Source organism: Chanodichthys erythropterus, chromosome 19 (assembly GCF_024489055.1).
Source record: "Chanodichthys erythropterus isolate Z2021 chromosome 19, ASM2448905v1, whole genome shotgun sequence".
NCBI lineage: Eukaryota > Metazoa > Chordata > Actinopteri > Cypriniformes > Xenocyprididae > Chanodichthys > Chanodichthys erythropterus.
In genome coordinates, this window is record NC_090239.1 from 19,471,402 (window position 1) to 19,489,306 (window position 17,905).

General features: G+C 37.1%; 2 protein-coding genes across 2 annotated transcripts in view; one reads left to right on the forward strand and one right to left on the reverse strand.

Moving 5' to 3' along the window:
• shisa9a (shisa family member 9a) overlaps nucleotides 1-13,390 on the reverse strand; it is a 51,204-nt gene extending 37,814 nt beyond the window's left edge. The window contains exons 1-2 of the mRNA XM_067368588.1: nucleotides 12,685-13,390; nucleotides 11,322-11,428 (exon numbers count right to left, since the gene is read on the reverse strand). Of these exons, the coding sequence (XP_067224689.1) occupies nucleotides 11,322-11,428; nucleotides 12,685-13,202 (625 nt within the window). The 5' untranslated portion in view covers nucleotides 13,203-13,390. The remainder of the gene's footprint in view (nucleotides 1-11,321; nucleotides 11,429-12,684) is intronic.
• Nucleotides 13,391-14,886: 1,496 nt separating this feature from the next.
• The window catches only part of cpped1 (calcineurin-like phosphoesterase domain containing 1), a 36,559-nt gene continuing 33,540 nt past the window's right edge, over nucleotides 14,887-17,905 (forward strand). The window contains exon 1 of the mRNA XM_067368853.1: nucleotides 14,887-15,068. Within this exon, the coding sequence (XP_067224954.1) occupies nucleotides 15,005-15,068 (64 nt within the window). The 5' untranslated portion in view covers nucleotides 14,887-15,004. The remainder of the gene's footprint in view (nucleotides 15,069-17,905) is intronic.

Sequence of the window (17,905 nt, forward strand, 5' to 3'; positions counted from 1 at the left end):
AGCCGAACACAATCAGAGTTATATTAAATAAAATGTTATAATAAATAATACCCTGGCTCTTCCCAGGATATTACGTGTGTATGGTCATTGCCAGAAGCCAGTGATTAAAGTTTTAAATTCATACTAGTTGCCAAATGTTAAAAAAGCCTGTCTGCAGATATAGTGGGCAGTCGGAGTTGACAGATTTCACAGAAAATCACATAGTGAATGATGGACACAGACAACAGATTTTTTCGTTTTAGACTATAATTCCATTCAGTAGGAGATCAAAATGTTTAATTAAAAAAATAATAATAATTAAATTTAATTAAAAATGAATAGTTTTTTATTATTCACGCATCTCCTAGCTTGTTGTGTTCAGAACGACTGGTAGTGTGTAAAGAGACTGTCCTCCTCAAAAAAATGACCCTATAGGTTTCAAGCACCTTATTACGACCTATGTTTTAAAATCATGCACCCTCTAGCTGACGTAAAAATAATGACAGTGTTGTGTTACTTCTGTAGTCATGAAATGACGAATGACCGTCTTTACCAATCAAAATGCATGTTCATTTAAATGCAATGTGTGGACATTTTACACGGTCCCTTGCCCGCAATTCGTCCTATTTCCATTTAGCAAAACTCATTTTTTATTAACGACTACACCTACCCCAACCCTAAAACTACCTTTAGTGATTTATAGTGCATATACACTTAATGAGCACATGCGTTTCCTGGGATCGAACACAAGATCGCAAGATTGCATATTGTTGTATATTGCAATGCTCTACCAATATGTGCTATGCGAAACCCGAAATATGACACAGATAAAAGAGTACAATGCATTAAAATGAAAGTGTCCTGTTGTGCAACTTTAGTAAACGTTCCTATGGGTCGTATTTCAGGGAAGTGACAAACAACCTATATGGGCGTATTGGTTAGAGCGGTGTTTCCCAACCCTGTTCCTGGAGGCACTCCAACAGTACACATTTTGAATGTCTCCATTATCTGAACCATATATTTCTGGGCCGTTTAACTAAGTTAACAAACTTTGGACTCGCGTCCTTGGTGGTTCGGACTTGGCAAGTTCGACTCAGGAGAACGAACTCCCGTGGACGGGAGAACACAAATCCGGTGATTCTGCAAATGGAACAGCAGCGTACTTGATAACGTCACTTAGCTCGCTCTGGCTTCTCCGGTTATCTCTTTATGTATGTTTTAGCCAACAATAAAACGAAATTTGTTATAAAACACCACTCTGCCTCTTTTCGTTTTATTTAAAAAAAAAACAAACAAAAACATATTAATAGTCTCAGGCAAAGAGTGATTGATTATCTGCAATGTGCACATATTTATAACAAATATAAAATATTAAACAACCCTGCCTCTTTTCGTATATATTTCAAAAATATTAAATGTAATACTATTTGTGCATACTCTGATTAACTTCACTGTAATAAAATGAAATAGGCTGTAACATAAAACAAAAGCATGTCTCTATTTGTTTTATGTCAGTTTTAATGATCAATAATAGCCATTATAAAAGGTAAGAATATACAATAAGAAATAAAGCAAACAATTCAGTCAAGCGTACAAAATCAGCGCAGGATACAATAGTTAAATAGCCATATATAAAGTTATGAAACGTCACGTTGCCCTCGGCCAAAACGGAGCCAGCGGCAAATGTCAAAAGGACTAGCCGAGGTAAGGCTGCTCTCGGCTGGGTACATGTGCGCTGAGAGTCCGGTGATCGCCTGGATCTCACAACTCCGACAACGTCATATCAAATTCACAGAAAGCTGCAATCTTTATCAATAAACCACAAATTTGAGCTTTAAACCAGCACATTCTCGCCTGAAAAATTCTTAAAACTACAAATCATGACATAATAACAGTAATATGTTTAAATTATGTGGGGTTTCTCCTTTACTATTGACACTTGCTGGTTAGTGCGAGATGCATTCTGGGATACCTGGCTGTCTCAAGTCTGCACAAGTCACCTCTCGATGCATCCTCGATAAAAGGGGCGGATCAAGAACACATCCGGGGATTTGAACTGAACTTGGCTAGATGCAAACTTTGAATTGGAACAGTACTTGGACAGCGACTGATGACGTAAGTACAGACAAGTACGCATATTGAGAAACGGCCCTGGTCTTGGAGTTTCTGCTAACGAACTGATGAGTTGAATCAGGTGTGTTTGATTAGGAAGATTTGGAAAATGTGCACTGTTAGTGTGCCTCCAGTAACAGGGTTGGGAAACACTAGGTTAGAGGACATGTTGTGTGTAAACCTTAGTCATTTAGAGTGAGGCCCAGTTTTCTGTGTAACCATTTACAAAGTTGCCAAGAATATGATGTCTAGTGTTCAGATTTTAAAAGTCATGTAGTGTTTTTGGGGAGTCACACCACATGACTTTTATTTTGCTGACAAAAGTTTCAAATAGTGATAAGCCGTGAATTACCCCAACTACCACCAAAATCAAAATGAATACTGATATTAAAAAATATTCTGATCATAGAAGAGGTGTATTCAAATCACTGTATGTGTGAAATGCATTATTAATGTTTTTAAAAAATGAACAAATAGAATAAAAGATGAACATCACATCATTGACCCATTTAAGAATGAGACAGTACAGAACTCAAAAAAAGAAGCAACCTACATTTACTGTAACATTTAGAATAATTCCAAAATGTAGTATTGTGAGCAGTGCTTTCCATTTACACCTTATGCCAATCACACACTATACTATAATTTTAGCCTTGTTTTTCCACTCGCCGACAGGTAATGAAGATCGCTGACAAAAACCCCAAATCAGAGGCAAAATAGAGCACGATTGCTATGTTTGAATTATCAAAGACATGTTCTGAGGGAAGCGCTGATGCCCAAGAGATAATTAGCAGGTCTGCGATCCAAGTCCGGTAGTGTGAAATCTGTTTTGACTGGAACTGACATCGGCAACAGCAATAAGGTATGGTCACAGTCATTATTGTTCAGTGAAATTTTGATGGCAAAATCCAGTCATTTCAACAGAAATCCACATGATTGGAAATTTTGAGTGAAGGAGAAAGGTTTTCCTGCACAGAATTTGCAATGGGTTCAAGTTGGCCATGCATTTACAACAGAAAACTGCTTGATTTGAAAGTGACTGATGTGTGAGCTGTGCTTCATACATCACTATTGACAATGGAGCCTTTTTTTCCCCACAAAATTTGACTTTACAGAATAGCAGTGGTGAGTCTGGCAAAGATTCAATTAACTTCTTCCATTTTAATAATAATACCATTTAGGAGATCTTCCATTTTAGCAGAATGAATTGTTCTTTTTCCATTTTCTCTTGTAAAAAAAAAAAAAAAAAAAAAAAAAAAAATTCGTACAAGAATTAAACAACAATTATTTGTCATTTTATTAGGATTGGAGCATCAATGATGTGACAATGGGCACCGGGGTTCAGCACGCAAAGTAAAATTAGCATTGGCATCAAGTAACAGACCTGTATAAGCCCCATTTCAGTGACGCACATCAGATGGTCACATGTCTCTCTTCCCCCAATGTGCTGGAAGAAATAGGCTGCCAGCCTGTCCTCTGGGTGTGAAATCAGAGCCAGTTCTCCTTGGTGGAGTTCTCTGAGCGTGGGGAGACCATGCTGACCTGAATGCAATCCCTGTGGGGGGCTTCTGCCATTGTAGCATGGCAGCAATAGTGGCTACGGTCGCTGAGCCAACAGAAATATGCTGCTTGCCTCAAGGAGCATGAACCGTGGCCCAGTAAATGGGATGGGATGGTGCCTCAGGTGGGGGGCCGATATGTTGCAACGTGTATACACGTTCTCCTCTTACACATAGCCAATGCTTGCATCAGTCCAGCGAAAGGAAGAAAAAGCAGAAAAGGGAGGAAAATGGCTTACACTGTAATTGCAATTTATATTATTAATTATATGTTTTTATTGTATTACCACTGGAATAAACTGCTCAATAAGACATATTCCTGAAGAAAGCACTACATGAACACTCAGTTATAATCTCTATTTGTGATTTGTCTTACATCTTATGGTCATAAAACAGGAGTAGCTTACAAGACTGATATTATTGCATGCATATTGCATGCGATATTAATTCATCATCTTGTCTGTTTTTGTTCCGACAAGTCAAATACTTCCAAACTGAGTTATCTATGAGCAGGTTTATTAACGATAACTAAAATGATCAAAACATGTTTGTTAATTGCATTAAAGCTGAATTAAAATAAAATATAAATAATAGATGATAAAAATGAGAAATGTTGCCTTGGCAAATAACTGAAATATGTTAAGTTGAAGCACTTAAATTATTAACTGGAAATAAATACAAGCTAAAACGGAACTAAAACTACAATTTCAACTGAAATAATCAAGTAAACCTAAACAAAAGTGAATAAAAATGAGAAAAGCACATAACAAAATTACTACAAATTGAACTGAAATTAAAACTGAAAGCATGAAAATTAAATCTAATTTAAAATATTAATAAAAATTATAATTTAAAGTATTTTAACAATAAAATAACAGAATGAATGAGTGGCTGTGTCTGGAAACTAAGAAACAGATTTAAGAGGAAAGCGAGTTTTGGTGATAACTAAGCAAATATTTAATGACTACAATAGTAATTTCTCGCTAGAAATGGCATCAGAAGTGGAAAACGGTCAAAAACGTACATTTACACACAAACTGACCACCAACCGCAACTTTCAGACACCATCTTCATTTTTTTAGCTCAACTGTCACAGAATGGAAAGCACAGGATTGTGGGATATCAAAGGCAGCTAAGGATACATCTATGCTGCCATCAAAAATCGATCAGAGGAAGGAGACAGGAAGTGAAGCTAACATTGGATTCAGATGTGCTTTGATGCCTTCCTACCTTGAAATGTATCCTCCGAAAGTAGCATTTTTAAGCATTCAGACAGCATGCCAGTTTTTTTGAAAGAATCAGTTTTATTCAATGATTCACTCATAAAGGCATTCAGCTGTTTCATTGCTGAATGAATTAGAGACTCTACACAAATCATTTGACTGATTGATTCAATTACTTACTTAAGCCTATAGTATCCCTGTGTCCTAATGTGCATAGTATCAATCCTAAACAGTATGTGAGATTAGAAGTGTCCCAAAGCAAAGTATGTTGAAAAGAGTATGCCAAAAGTCCCAGGATGGTCTACTATTTCCGGTAGATTTTCGAAGTGTGGATCCAGACACGCCGACGTGGCTGCCATCTTGGAATTGTCAGCGTGTCGTCACACAACACACAACATTGCGCAGCTTCTGGTTGTGAAACCACTGCGATTTCAATTCCTGAAGAAATGGGATAACCTTTGAGAATGTGTTGGTTTGTGTTTTTATACACTCAATATTATAGGTTTTTACCATGGTACTACTATTTAATATTTTTACTTTTACTATGGTAAGTTTAATATAAGCTGATACGGTTGCAGATGCTCAGTCAACTTCTCAAATGTTCACGAACTGGCTTTGAATGTTCCAATATGGTGGACAGCTTACATATAGCGGCCCATAGCATCAGTCACTAATGAGGCATTGATGTATATCAATGGTGTTGACCACCTACATTCGTGCACGGTATCAAATGGAGTTTACCTTGAAAGGCTACGTATGCATTAAAAATTAAAGGGTTAGTTCACCCAAAAATTAAATTTCTGTCATTAATTACTCACCCTCATGTCGTTCCAAACCCGTAAGACCTTCTTTCATCTTCGGAACACAAATTAAGATATTTTTGATGAAATCCAAGAGGTTTTTTTTAATTCCCCAAAGAAAGCAACATAATTACCACCATTCAAGGTCTAGAAAGGTATTAAAGATATTGTTAAAATAGTCCACGTGACTACAGTGGTTCAACCTCAATGTTATGAAGTGACGAGAATACTTTTTGTGTGCAAAAATAAAAATAATTGGACACAGTGAATGCACTTGACGCAGTACAGAGTTTCCGTGTTTAAAACCGGTTCAGTATTGGCCAGCTCCTGCATCAGCACCACACGCATTTATCATGGTAAATACGGAAGCACTGCACAGCATTCACTGCATCAATTGCATAAAAAACTTACAGGGAAGAGAAGAGATTGTTGAATAAAGTCATTATTTTTGTTTTGTTTTTGCACACAAAAAGTATTCTTGACGCTTCATAACATTGAGGTTGAACCACTGTAGTCACATGGACTATTTTAATGATGTCTTTATTACCTTTCTTGACCTTGAATTACAGTAATTACATTGCTTTCTATGGGGAATTAAAAAAACCCTCTTGGATTTCATCAAAAATATCTTAATCTGTGTTCCGAAGATGAAAGGTCTTACGGTTTTGAAACGACATGAGGGTGTGTACTTAAAGGCCTTCAAATTTAATTTTTGGGTGAGCTAACACTTTAAGTATACTTTGGGCTTTATGAAGACAGTCACGTCGCCACTTACGGTATTAGCGTAACAATGTAACATGCAGAAAGACTTACTGTTACATTGTACTGTTACATAGATTTAAGAGAATATAAGAAAAAGAATGACTCTTAATGTATGACTTACTGTAATATATTACATAAAGAATTGTTTTTGAATGATCGTAGAGAGTTATACTGGCTGTGTTCACTTCTGTTGGTGTCAAGAATAATTCGAACTTGTCAAATGAAAACTATAGGATGTGTGGCAACATTTTAAAGGGCATTAGTGACATTGTCACACAATATTTAATAATAGCATTTCAAAGACAGCACATATCACTTCATGATAAATCGACTTGCCCTATCATCTAAAAGATAATCCATTTTTAGATATTAGTCTTTGGCTTTCATGAAAATGAAGCAGGAATAAAGTTAAAAGTTAGAGATCTATTTGATGGCTTAAAAGTTAACATGCCTCTAGACATCAAATCATCAGATTTTTTTGCAGTGAGAGAATCCTAGTACAAAGGCATGCTTGAACTAGGAATGAACTAGGACAATTCACTGTAAATGGACTTATTGCAAGTAGTGCCAACGTGTAGAATAATCACACGGATGAAGAATGTAATAGGTGAGAAATCCATACTGTTCTTTCCACTTTTTAGTTTTTGTATTAAATTATAGTGAGTTTGGTATGGAAAACAGACATGGTTTATTTCTTGCTTATCCTTTAAGTCCATACAGAACATGCAGACGTATCATCTGCACCTGCATATTTGTAAGCAGATCTTTGTTCAGGTGTTTGCATTGGCACATAGCTCAAAATAAATACAGCGTAATAGACTTCTGCCGTTTCTCTTGGGAAACCCCATTAAGGTAATTAGTTTGAGCTGTGGCACTGGAAAAAGCTCCAATTCATCTGCAAGGTTCAGTTGCTCAGCAAGGTGGGAGGAAATGCTTTTGTTCCTTAATTCAGGTCACTGACATGAAGAATTTAACATCCTCTACTGTACAATGATTGAAATCACACTGGGTTTAAGTCTTGATTATTTCATGCCATGACCAAAAATCAAGCATTCTGTAGTCAATACTTCTTTCTTTCTCTTTCTTCTTAAAGCCACGGGTACTCTCATAATGACAAGCTGTGATGGTAATGGAGCACAATACTATATTCTCCAGAATCCTGGATCATTTCAGAAAAAAAGGTCTAGTGATTTTGCACTTTCAGTGAGGTAACTAGACCCCTTTGATAGGATCATTCAGCACACGGTGGGTGAGCATCTGGATTGTCAGCTTCTCAGAGGAGGAATATGAAGAGATGAGAATGCCCAAAATAGTGCTTGATCGGTTTATGTGAAAAAAAAACAAAAAAAACAATTTCAATGTAAGTCCATATGAGCATGAGCGAATATGATTTTCATGTTGTATGACCTTAAATCTTTAAAACTTTCTCATTTACACATTGAGGCCTGGTTTCACAGACAGAGCTTGGATTAAGCCAGGATTAGGTCTTAGTTCAACTGACCCTTCGGAAAGACCCGCCCTCCTTAGTTACTGTTGCTTTGTCCAACAAGCCATCGCGCTGTCACGCCACACGCAGTGAAAAATACATCCCGGAGGATACTGACAACACATCGACAGACAAGACAGAGCAGGTTACTTATGATAATAAATAAAGTCCCAGCTTTCAAATTGTGTCATTTTTTAAGAAATTCAAACAATAAAAACCGTTTTGTGGCTCTTGTAGTGCCTCAGCTCAAGTGGCTCATGAACCAATAATCTCTTCCTACTATTTAATTTATAGCATCAAATAAACATGAATGAACATGAGAAGGAATGTTGTTTCATACGCGGAAAGACGTAAATACACACCAAGTTCAAGTCCACCGAGGTTAATCTTCTAACACCTGACTGCTTTGTCTGACAAAATGGCGGATTCGGCGTTATGATTGGTTAGATCGCTTGTCAGTCAAACTCCCGGCGAAGGGTCAATTAGGACATTTAAGTTTTTTATAGTTTTTATAAAAAAAACATTCATATTGTGCATCTTGAGACAAAACAATGGCACTGACTTATTTCAAGATGCGTCAGTGCAAGCTGCTTTCAGTTATAACAGCTCAAACATGCATTTTAGTCTGGGACTAGGCTTAAAGGGATAGTTCACCCAAAAATGAAAATTTGATGTTTATCTGCTTACCCCCAGTGCATCCAAGATGTAGAGGACTTTTTTTCTTCAGTCGAACGCAAATTATGATTTCTAACTGCAACCGCTGCCGTCTGTCAGTCAAATAATAGCAGTGATTGGGAACTTGAACAATAAGAGTTGAAAAAACTTCCATAGACAAATCCAAATTAAACCCTGCAGCTCCTGACGGCACATTGATGTCCTAAGACACAAAACGATCGGTTTGTGCGAGAAACTGAACAGTATTTATATAATTTTTTACCTCTAATACACCACTATGTCCAACTTCGTTCAGCTTCCGGTTAGTGAGGTCTGATCGCGCTCTGACAACGGAAGTGATGTCTCGCACTCATTGAAGTATATGGGCGAGACATCACTTCCGTCATCACAACGCGTTTTTTGACCTCACTAACAGGAAGCTGAACGAAGTTGGACATAGTGGTGTATTAGAGGTAAAAATTATATAAATAATGTTCGGTTTCTCGCACAAACCGATCGTTTCGTGTCTTAGGACATTAATGTGTCGTCACAAGCCGCAGGTTTTAATTTTGATTTGTCTAAGCAAGTTTTATTTACTGTTATAGTTGAAGTTCCCATCTACTGCTATTATTTGAATGACAGACGGCAGCGGTTGCAGTTAAAAATCATAATTTGCGTTCGACTGAAGAAAAAAAGTCACCTACATCTTGGATGCACTGGGGGTAAGCAGATAAACATCACATTTTCATTTTTGGGTGAACTATCCCTTTAAGTTTTGTCTGTGAAACCGGGGGCTAGAGTTTTGAAGGGGGAATCCAGTCTTTAATCTAACTAGCTTTACATACTGAAATAATAACATCAGTTAACCTCCAGCATATACAGAGTCTTTGGTTGTCTCATGTTGAAAGAAACAGTATCATATGAACTTCCATTGTGACACAAAAAGCAAGGTTTGTTACAAAATCGGTTACGGTCTGTTGGCATTCAGCATCAGAAACTTTTATCAGTAGCCTTAGCCTTTATTCTTATCTACACTCTTTGATAATTAATTCAAACAACCATCTTTAAAGTATCTTTAAGCTTTAAAACATATCTTTATGTTTTAATTACAAGATATTATGATCTGCTCAACCCGAGAATTCAGAAAACTCTGATATTCGGGTCCAAGTAATTCTCTACATAATCACTGGAATTACTTGCTTTTATGGTGTCTGTTCTCTTGATTTCGGTTCAAATCATTATCTCATACGGAGTAACCCGGAGGACGGTATATTAAATCGCTTGGGTCAGAGGTTAAAAGCAATCCACATAATTATACTCAGGTTTATGGATTAAAAGCCAGTAGTGCAAGAATAATGATCATGATCTTTGCATAAGATGTGAGTCAAAACGACTCTTTGAATTACTTTTTTGTCTAATAGATGACAGAACTAACATTATACTGATTTCAAGGTAAAAATCTGGGTTACATTTTATTTTAAGGTGTCCGTGTTACACCGTAATAATACATTTAAGTAGGGTTAGGAATAAGGGTTGATTTAGGGTTAGTTGCCTGTAATTCTGCATAATTTATAGTTATTGCTACAGTAACTACATGTAACATGTGTAACGAGGACACTGTAAAATAAAGTGTTACCAAAATCTGTAAATAAAGCTTGTACATTATTTGGTAGGACTTTCCATATGTAATGGTTGTCTGCATGTGAACAAGAAACATCATGCACATACTGCTAAAATGTTTCTTATTGTGTTACTATTTTTTTGTCTTTTTGAATGTGTCTTTTTATTATTTTAAACCATTAAAGAGTCGGTGCAGGTGCAGTGCAGGTGGATAAATAAAAAATAAAGCAAAAACCCCTCCAGACTCATATGAAAAGGCTCTTTCACAGCACCACTGAGGTTCTGTATAAAGCTTGATTCTTTATGCACCCTTAAAAAAAGAGTTTTATTTAGCACCAAAAAAGGTTGTGCTACTGCTAAACCCCCCAAAAATCCCACAAATCGAGTGCTCTTAGAACCATTATTTCTATATATTATTGCTCTTAGTCTTTGTTACAAAAAATACCATGATGTAGAAGAAAGAGTGAAGAAAGATTCATGGCAGTGAAAAAAGACTGACATTATCTTTGCAATTAGATGAAAGGGAAATTTCTAGCTACTGACTCACTTCCTTAGTGTCAACCAAAATGGATCCCTCATAGGGGGGGTTTGATATTCTCACTCTATTTTATGTTATTTCAACACAGATATATTTAGGGAGTAGATAACCACAGAGTGGGTGATGTAATCACTCCAGAATCACAACAAATAAGAGTTTAAACATTTATGATAGAGCCATTCATTTGATCCTGGCGTTAAACAATACAGTGCACACAACTGTGGCGGCAGCCCACGGTAGTGGCAATAAATAGGCTTATTTCACAACAGCATTGTGCTCTCAGCATCTCCTTTTCTCTATACACATTTCTCTGCTAAGCATAGAATAAGAAAATCAAAAAGTGGTGCAGAACCAACAAAGTTTTGCACCACAAGCAAAACTTTGAATACTTAATATGCGTTATATATGTTATATATCATTTATATGTAATTCAGTACACAAATGCATTATATTGCAGGTATGGTACTGTATATTGAGCACTCGAGCCAGGAGAAACCATGCTTTTAGACTGTTTTAGAGCATAAATGTAGTGCATAGTTTATGCTGAGCTCGTGGGAAAAGAGGGGAAGAAGGCTACAATAAACTTACGCATGTTGTTTGCTCTCGCCTGCACAGTGTCATAATGCTGTGTGTGCATTCCGATGGCCTCCTCGTGCTGACCCTGACGGGCGCCTTGCATGACGCTTGCAACGGCTCTGTTGAAGAACAAGCAAGTTGTTAGCTTAGTTTTGCATTGAATTGCCTTTGCATTGTGTAATCAGACTTTATTTAGATATCAGAGCGCAGCTGAACGGCATACAGCGATATAATGTCAGAGGACTGACATCTATTCATTCAGTGCTATTGCAGCCGCTGTCCAGAGTGCTGATTTAAAGAGAGCTGGTTTTTCTGGGAGCCGCTCTTTCAGCAACCTGCACACTGTGGGCTGTGCAGCTCTCATCAGAGGTTTTGACCCACTATACCAGTAGAAACAAGAGATTTACACCTCCACCATTCAAGCTGAGTAACTAAAGGGTAAAAAAACTGACAAGCAGGCGTTATGCAATATGATGTAATACCTAAAATGGTTTGTACAGTTCTCTTGGTTTACATGTGCAAGCTAACCATGCTTTCATGTGGATCTCTTGAGATCTGTGATTCAAGAAAGCCTTTAAAAGAGAGCTTGCATAACACAAATTCGTGAATTTAGAAACCATAATGAAGATTCACAGGATTGTTTTTGCTCTAATTAGGCATGAATATGCATGGGCAGGATAGGCACAACAGTAAATGGAGAGCTATGACAACCAACACGTTTGGCTCAAAAGCCACAGAAGATTGGGTTAGTGAGGAAATTCTTTGCCTGGAGATTTATTTTTACCCATTCTTTGGATGAAGTAAACAATTTTCAGTCTAAGACGCAATTTACACACAGAGTGTTTTTATTTGCTTTTAATTGTTGGTCAGTGTACATCTTTCACTGTTGCGGTGCTATTTTTTCAGTGTTTCACGCTTCCCTCTTTCTCTCACTTTGCTTTCCGTACACTATCACATCAAAATTATGGCCAAAAACAAATATAAAATATGGCCAGCTGCGAAATGCTTCATTCAGTTACAGTAGCTATGTCTAGTTGTTTTTGAACGCACGGTGTGTGAATGATTCCTATCAATCACTCGCACCGGAGCGTATTTGCCTTCAAGAACAGAGAGATGAAAACAGATTTTTTAAAAGAGAAGTTTAGAACTTCTCTTAACTTGACAAGGCGTCTTAAAAATGTAACGCTCATGTCACCACACTCTGAGAAAGCAGCGAGATGCGTCGGAAAGTCAAAGACATCGGTCTAGCTAGCACTGTTTACATTGAGGAATGAGGAAAAACATTAAAAGCAGAGCAGACTAGCACAACTGCAAAGCATTTACCATAAACACTGTAACTACATTAAAAGAAAAAAAAAAACTATCAGTTACTTACCGAGACATGCTCTCTCTGTGAGGTCTGTGAGCCTTTTCTAGTCCAAGTTTGGTAAATATCCCGACCAGTGCCATGATTGCCACTACTCCACATATTATATATACAATCAAGTTTGTTTTATCCTTGGTTGGATCGTGTCTAGGGTCTATGGTTTTCTTATATGGTGTCTGTCCTGTTAACCATACTGGTGTGTCGTAATTTTTACATGTGCTCTGATCCAGTCGAGAGTTTTTATAAGCGCAGCAAAATCGGAAGCCACAAGTGCCGCAACAATATAAATAATTGCCTGTTTGGCAAACGAACGGCGGGTCCCACTGTCCCATGACATCATAGTAACCCCGACATTTGTCCTCAGTGTGTGGAGGTTCAGAAACGCTCTCCTCATCCCGGGACCCATTGGAACCTGAGAGCATTATAAAGCCCTCGAGCTGTTGCTGCTGCGCTTCCCCGTCCGCGCTGCACAGCAGCACCAGAACTTTGACCAAAAAGTATTCTAACAGCAAGACTGTCCATTTCATCCTGTAGTCTCCTGAAGGCTTCCTTGGAAGAACAAACTGAGACAGAGAAACGACCTGGTACTACCACTGACAGCAGGGCATAAATCCACACGAGTGAACAAAGCCATTCGGAGAGGTTTGCATTTTCAAAGGGGTAAATTAAGACCGCAGATTTTTCTAAAGTCCACTCTGACAGCTGTTGATCTCAATACCAAGTGTTCTGCTGATTCTCAAGTACTTTTAGCTCCCTGAAAGCACTGCGCCGACTACCCTGAAGGCTGTCTTTGTTTGTGATGATGACAGGAGAGCTGAGGCAGAACTGTGGAGCGCGCGCGCTGAGAGTGGGAGAGACAGTGCGTAAAGGGAAGGAGGAGACATGGGAGGGATCGGACAACAAAAAGTGTCCATGTATTAAAGAATCACAGTGAAAAGTTGGCGTTTGACTTATTATATTACTAAATGCAACTTGCAAATGAATAGGCCTATATTCTCAGGTGCGTAAAATAATAACCTACCTTAAAAAAAAAACAAATCGCAACATGTAGCGTGCAGTTCGCAAACCAACTCCATCACGTGCAGCTTGACTGTACGAGAAGAAAATGTTACTGGTTTGTGGTTTCTTTGCGCAATGCGTGGGTCTGCGCCACTCCTTTTCGAGTTGCGTCTCCAGCACAGTGCCTCTATCGTATAACATCGTCTAATTTAAGTGTGCACGATACTAATTAATTTCTGTTCGTTCAATGAACAAAAATGAGCTTGGTGAGACGAGATAGGCTACTTCATGCGTTTGGACAGCGAAAGGATACTTGCGCAGTTCGTCAAAGTAAAAGTTTTTCTAGGCTATAAGTAGTCGTTATGAAAAACTTAAGTAATAAGGGCTTATTTTGTAACCTCATGGTAGAACTGGGAGCGATCCCAAACTTGTAATTTTATTTATTTAGCTAGTTTTGTACCCCCGATCCCCATCCACTTCCATTGGAAAAGAGTTGCACAGGCATCGTTTTTTAAGTCATTCAGATTTGGAGGGTGAGATGAGGGTGAGTAGGCTAAATTATGACAAGTTTAATTTATGGCTCAATATCACTTTAACCACAGTACCTATAGCAAGTCACTTGTAGATAGCATAACGTATACTATTTAGAATTATGTGAGAAAACAATTCAACTTTATATATTAAGGATAGGCCTATGAACATATTTATACTTTATGATGCATATTGTGTTTGTGTATGCGCAAAAAAGAAAGAAACATATGCATTAGGCCTACATGAATTAGACTGTTAAGCAACCATAAAGTGTCATCATCGAATCTCACATTTATCTCAAACTTTAATCTGATTTAAAATTCCACCGAGTTATAGGCTTATTGTAAAGAATTACAAAGGATGCTTAGAAATAAACCAAGATTTTTGATTTAGTTAAGTCAATATCCTCACGTTTGTTTATACGTGAACTTTTAAGTTATTTTTTTGCGGTTAGTCTATTTAAAAGTTGTATCATTATATATATATATATATATATATATATATATATATATATATATATATATATATATATATATATATATATATATATATATATATATCCAGACCGCATTAGGGAGCTGATCTTCGATTCGGTTCTAGTCATATGGTGGTTTTCTGGAATCCGAACATTCTCAGACATTGCTAATACATCCCAAACGCATCGATTGAAGAACGTACTGTATTAAGTGACTAATGCTTTTATCAGGTTTAGCAACAAACGCCACCATTTTGTTACTTAGCAGAAAAAACAAAACTCCGCGACTGAACAGTTTATTGTTGAACACTATAGTGCGTTTCAATGGCAGGGAACGAAAGTGTCTTTCTGAGGGCGAAGGATCGGAGTTATAAGGGGCTGACAGAAGGTACGGTTAGCTGAGGCTAGCTAACATCGATTTACATTATAGATAATCCTGTTAAACTTTTATTATGACAGTATGTTTTGGTTTCTGTTTTTTCATATATCTTATAAACACTGCAATTAAAGTTTATAATACTTTGTGCAGTCGTTGACCGGGGTGTCTTTAACAAGCACACTACCTCTTATTTAGTACGACTAACAGAGCTTTCAGTAAGTATTCTGTCACTAATAACAAACCACCCTGGAAATGTGGCGTAGATAGTTACAGGTCAGTTTAGTTAGAAACTGTATCATGTCACACGACAGGTGATTGGGACACTTTTTGCTATTGAGATGACCTGTAAAAAGTGTCCCAATCAAACTGAAGTCACGCTAAGCATGATCTAAATGCTATTAGGGCAAGTGGGTTAAAATGGGCTAAATCAGTGATTATCTGGTTTTGCTTTAGGACTGAGATTTAATTTGGTGACCAAATGGTAACCTAAAATCAACAATTGAAATAACAGAAGAAGTGCTGTACTTCAGTCAAGTGATGATAGATTTTCATCACTGTGCATAGTTTGCAAGGACAAACTACCTTTGATATTAAACTAAGTATATACATTTAACATAGTTTCTCCATATCAGAACAATAACCTCACATGACTGCTTAAACGGATAAATCCTCTGATTTTCAACCAGCTTGCTTTGTATAGAGAGCTGCAATGGCAACGTATTTTTGTGAGCTAACCCAGAAGTTAGCATCACCCTGGTTCCCTCTACAAATTTTTCAATTGGCTTTTGGATTATTGCTGAAAATAAGCTCTTTAACCAATAAAAGTGTATGATTTATTCTCGTTTTGTTTGTCATGACGATCTTTACAAAAGAACACAACTTTTATTAAATTTGAAGCCTAAATACAATCAGCAGAAGAAAAAGCTAAACATAGGCTATAAACATCAATGTCACCACCTGTAAGCACAGACAACTTTTTCAGTCTTTATTTAAAAACATTTTCCCTTAAAATTTGAGTTAGTAGCTATAATTTGCGAGAGCACAATAAACACAATGATGTTTAACCTCTGTAGTACCATTAGGCCACTTATTAGCAACTGTTATTTACTTTTTATCAATACAAGTAAAACGCTTAAAAAAATCACAAGAGGGTATTACTGATTTATTATATGTCATGACCTATACGGTCACCGTGATTTTGCCAAGTACGACATGTTCCTGGATCAACATCTTTGTTGATCCTGGATCAACAGTCCAATCAACCAATCAGATTTGAGGGACAAGTTTACTATTTATGTCAAGCTTAGTCTTGCAACCAGGGTTAAGTGCTTCTACATCAATGTTATTCATCTTTCCCCTCTGATTTTAGGGATAAGTTATGGGTAGGATTAGGTTTAGGAGTAGGAATAGGGTTAAGACTAAATTTTCAGACTGGAATGTTGTTCCAGGATCAACAAAATATGTTGATCAAGGAACATGTCTTACTTGGCAAAAACACTGTGACCAAAATATATCATGAAAATATCTTGACCTTGTGTTATCCACAGACCTTATTTCAGGCATTTAATCAAAAACTCATACAAAAAACCCCACTGATTTTGACGATGGAACTGGAAGTGCTAAAATGATAAAACTTATTTCGGGGTTTTGGCCTACCAAAATATATAATTCTTGCAGCAATCTATTGCTACTAATAATGTTGGTAGTGCCAAAATCAAAAGTGCATTGAAGTTTTTAGCAAAAGGGAATGCCACAGCCATTTTTCTCTGTTTTCTCTGATCTCATAGCAGTTTCACCAATCTTGCCAGTGGGGAATTCCCCCTTTAACCTAAAGTTGCGATGTAACAGATGTAGCAACGGATCTTTTTTCCATTTTGTGACGTACAGTACTGTACAGTACTAGGGAAAAAATATGGCATGTTGACATTTTGATTAAAATGAAGAGGCCAAATAAAAACAAAACAATGGAACATAGATGCTTAGGTGAATCGTTTGCCTTCACAATAATATCAGTAAAATGTATTTAGAAAATAGATTTGAAATGTTCATTTCATGCAGACTTTAACCTTTGGTTTTGGTGTTTTTCAGTAAGTGTTTTGTGTCCCTGTGTGGTTTCTCTGCTTCACTGTTTATGTAAATCCAGTCTGAAATCTTCATCTCAGACTAATTTCTTGCTTATTTTTTGCTTTGCACTGGCAGTGTTGACATCTGCAACTTTTTTCCTTTTTTTAATGTGAAAAACCTACAGCAGTGACTGCTGGTGGATGCTGTGTGTTGAGTTGATATTTTAATGCTTTATCACAGGAGGCTTTTATCTTGACTTATGATTAGGTTAGCAGTATTTGAAAGCTCTGGGAGTCATCTGAGATATCCCTCTGATTTATGTTTGCTGAAAGAGGCTTGTGCTTATCGGCTGTCATGGGAGCTTTGTCTGCTCCTCTCAATTCATGTTGTTTAAAGTTGCCTGAAAATAGTTTCCAGTCTCTGGGGACTGTACATGAAAGAGTTAGACAACAAACAAGATTCCAGGCAGCAGATGGTACATTTTAAATGCTTTTTGAGTTGGTCAGATATCATGTGTTTTTATTTATTTTAACCAGGTTTTGTGCTTTCCCAAAGTGATGCTTGGAGCAGAGCAAACACTTCATCTTGTTAGAAAGGCAAAACGACTGGATTGAAACAGCTTGGTCGGTCAAAAGGGATTTGTGTTGAAACTTCATGCTGCATTACTAATTAAAATGTAACTCATTCGAAAACAAAAAAAGTTATTTTAACATAGCTTTTAGTGACAAAATAGGTTTGGAATTGACAACCGATTCTTATTCAGAATTCCGTCAACTTTTCTG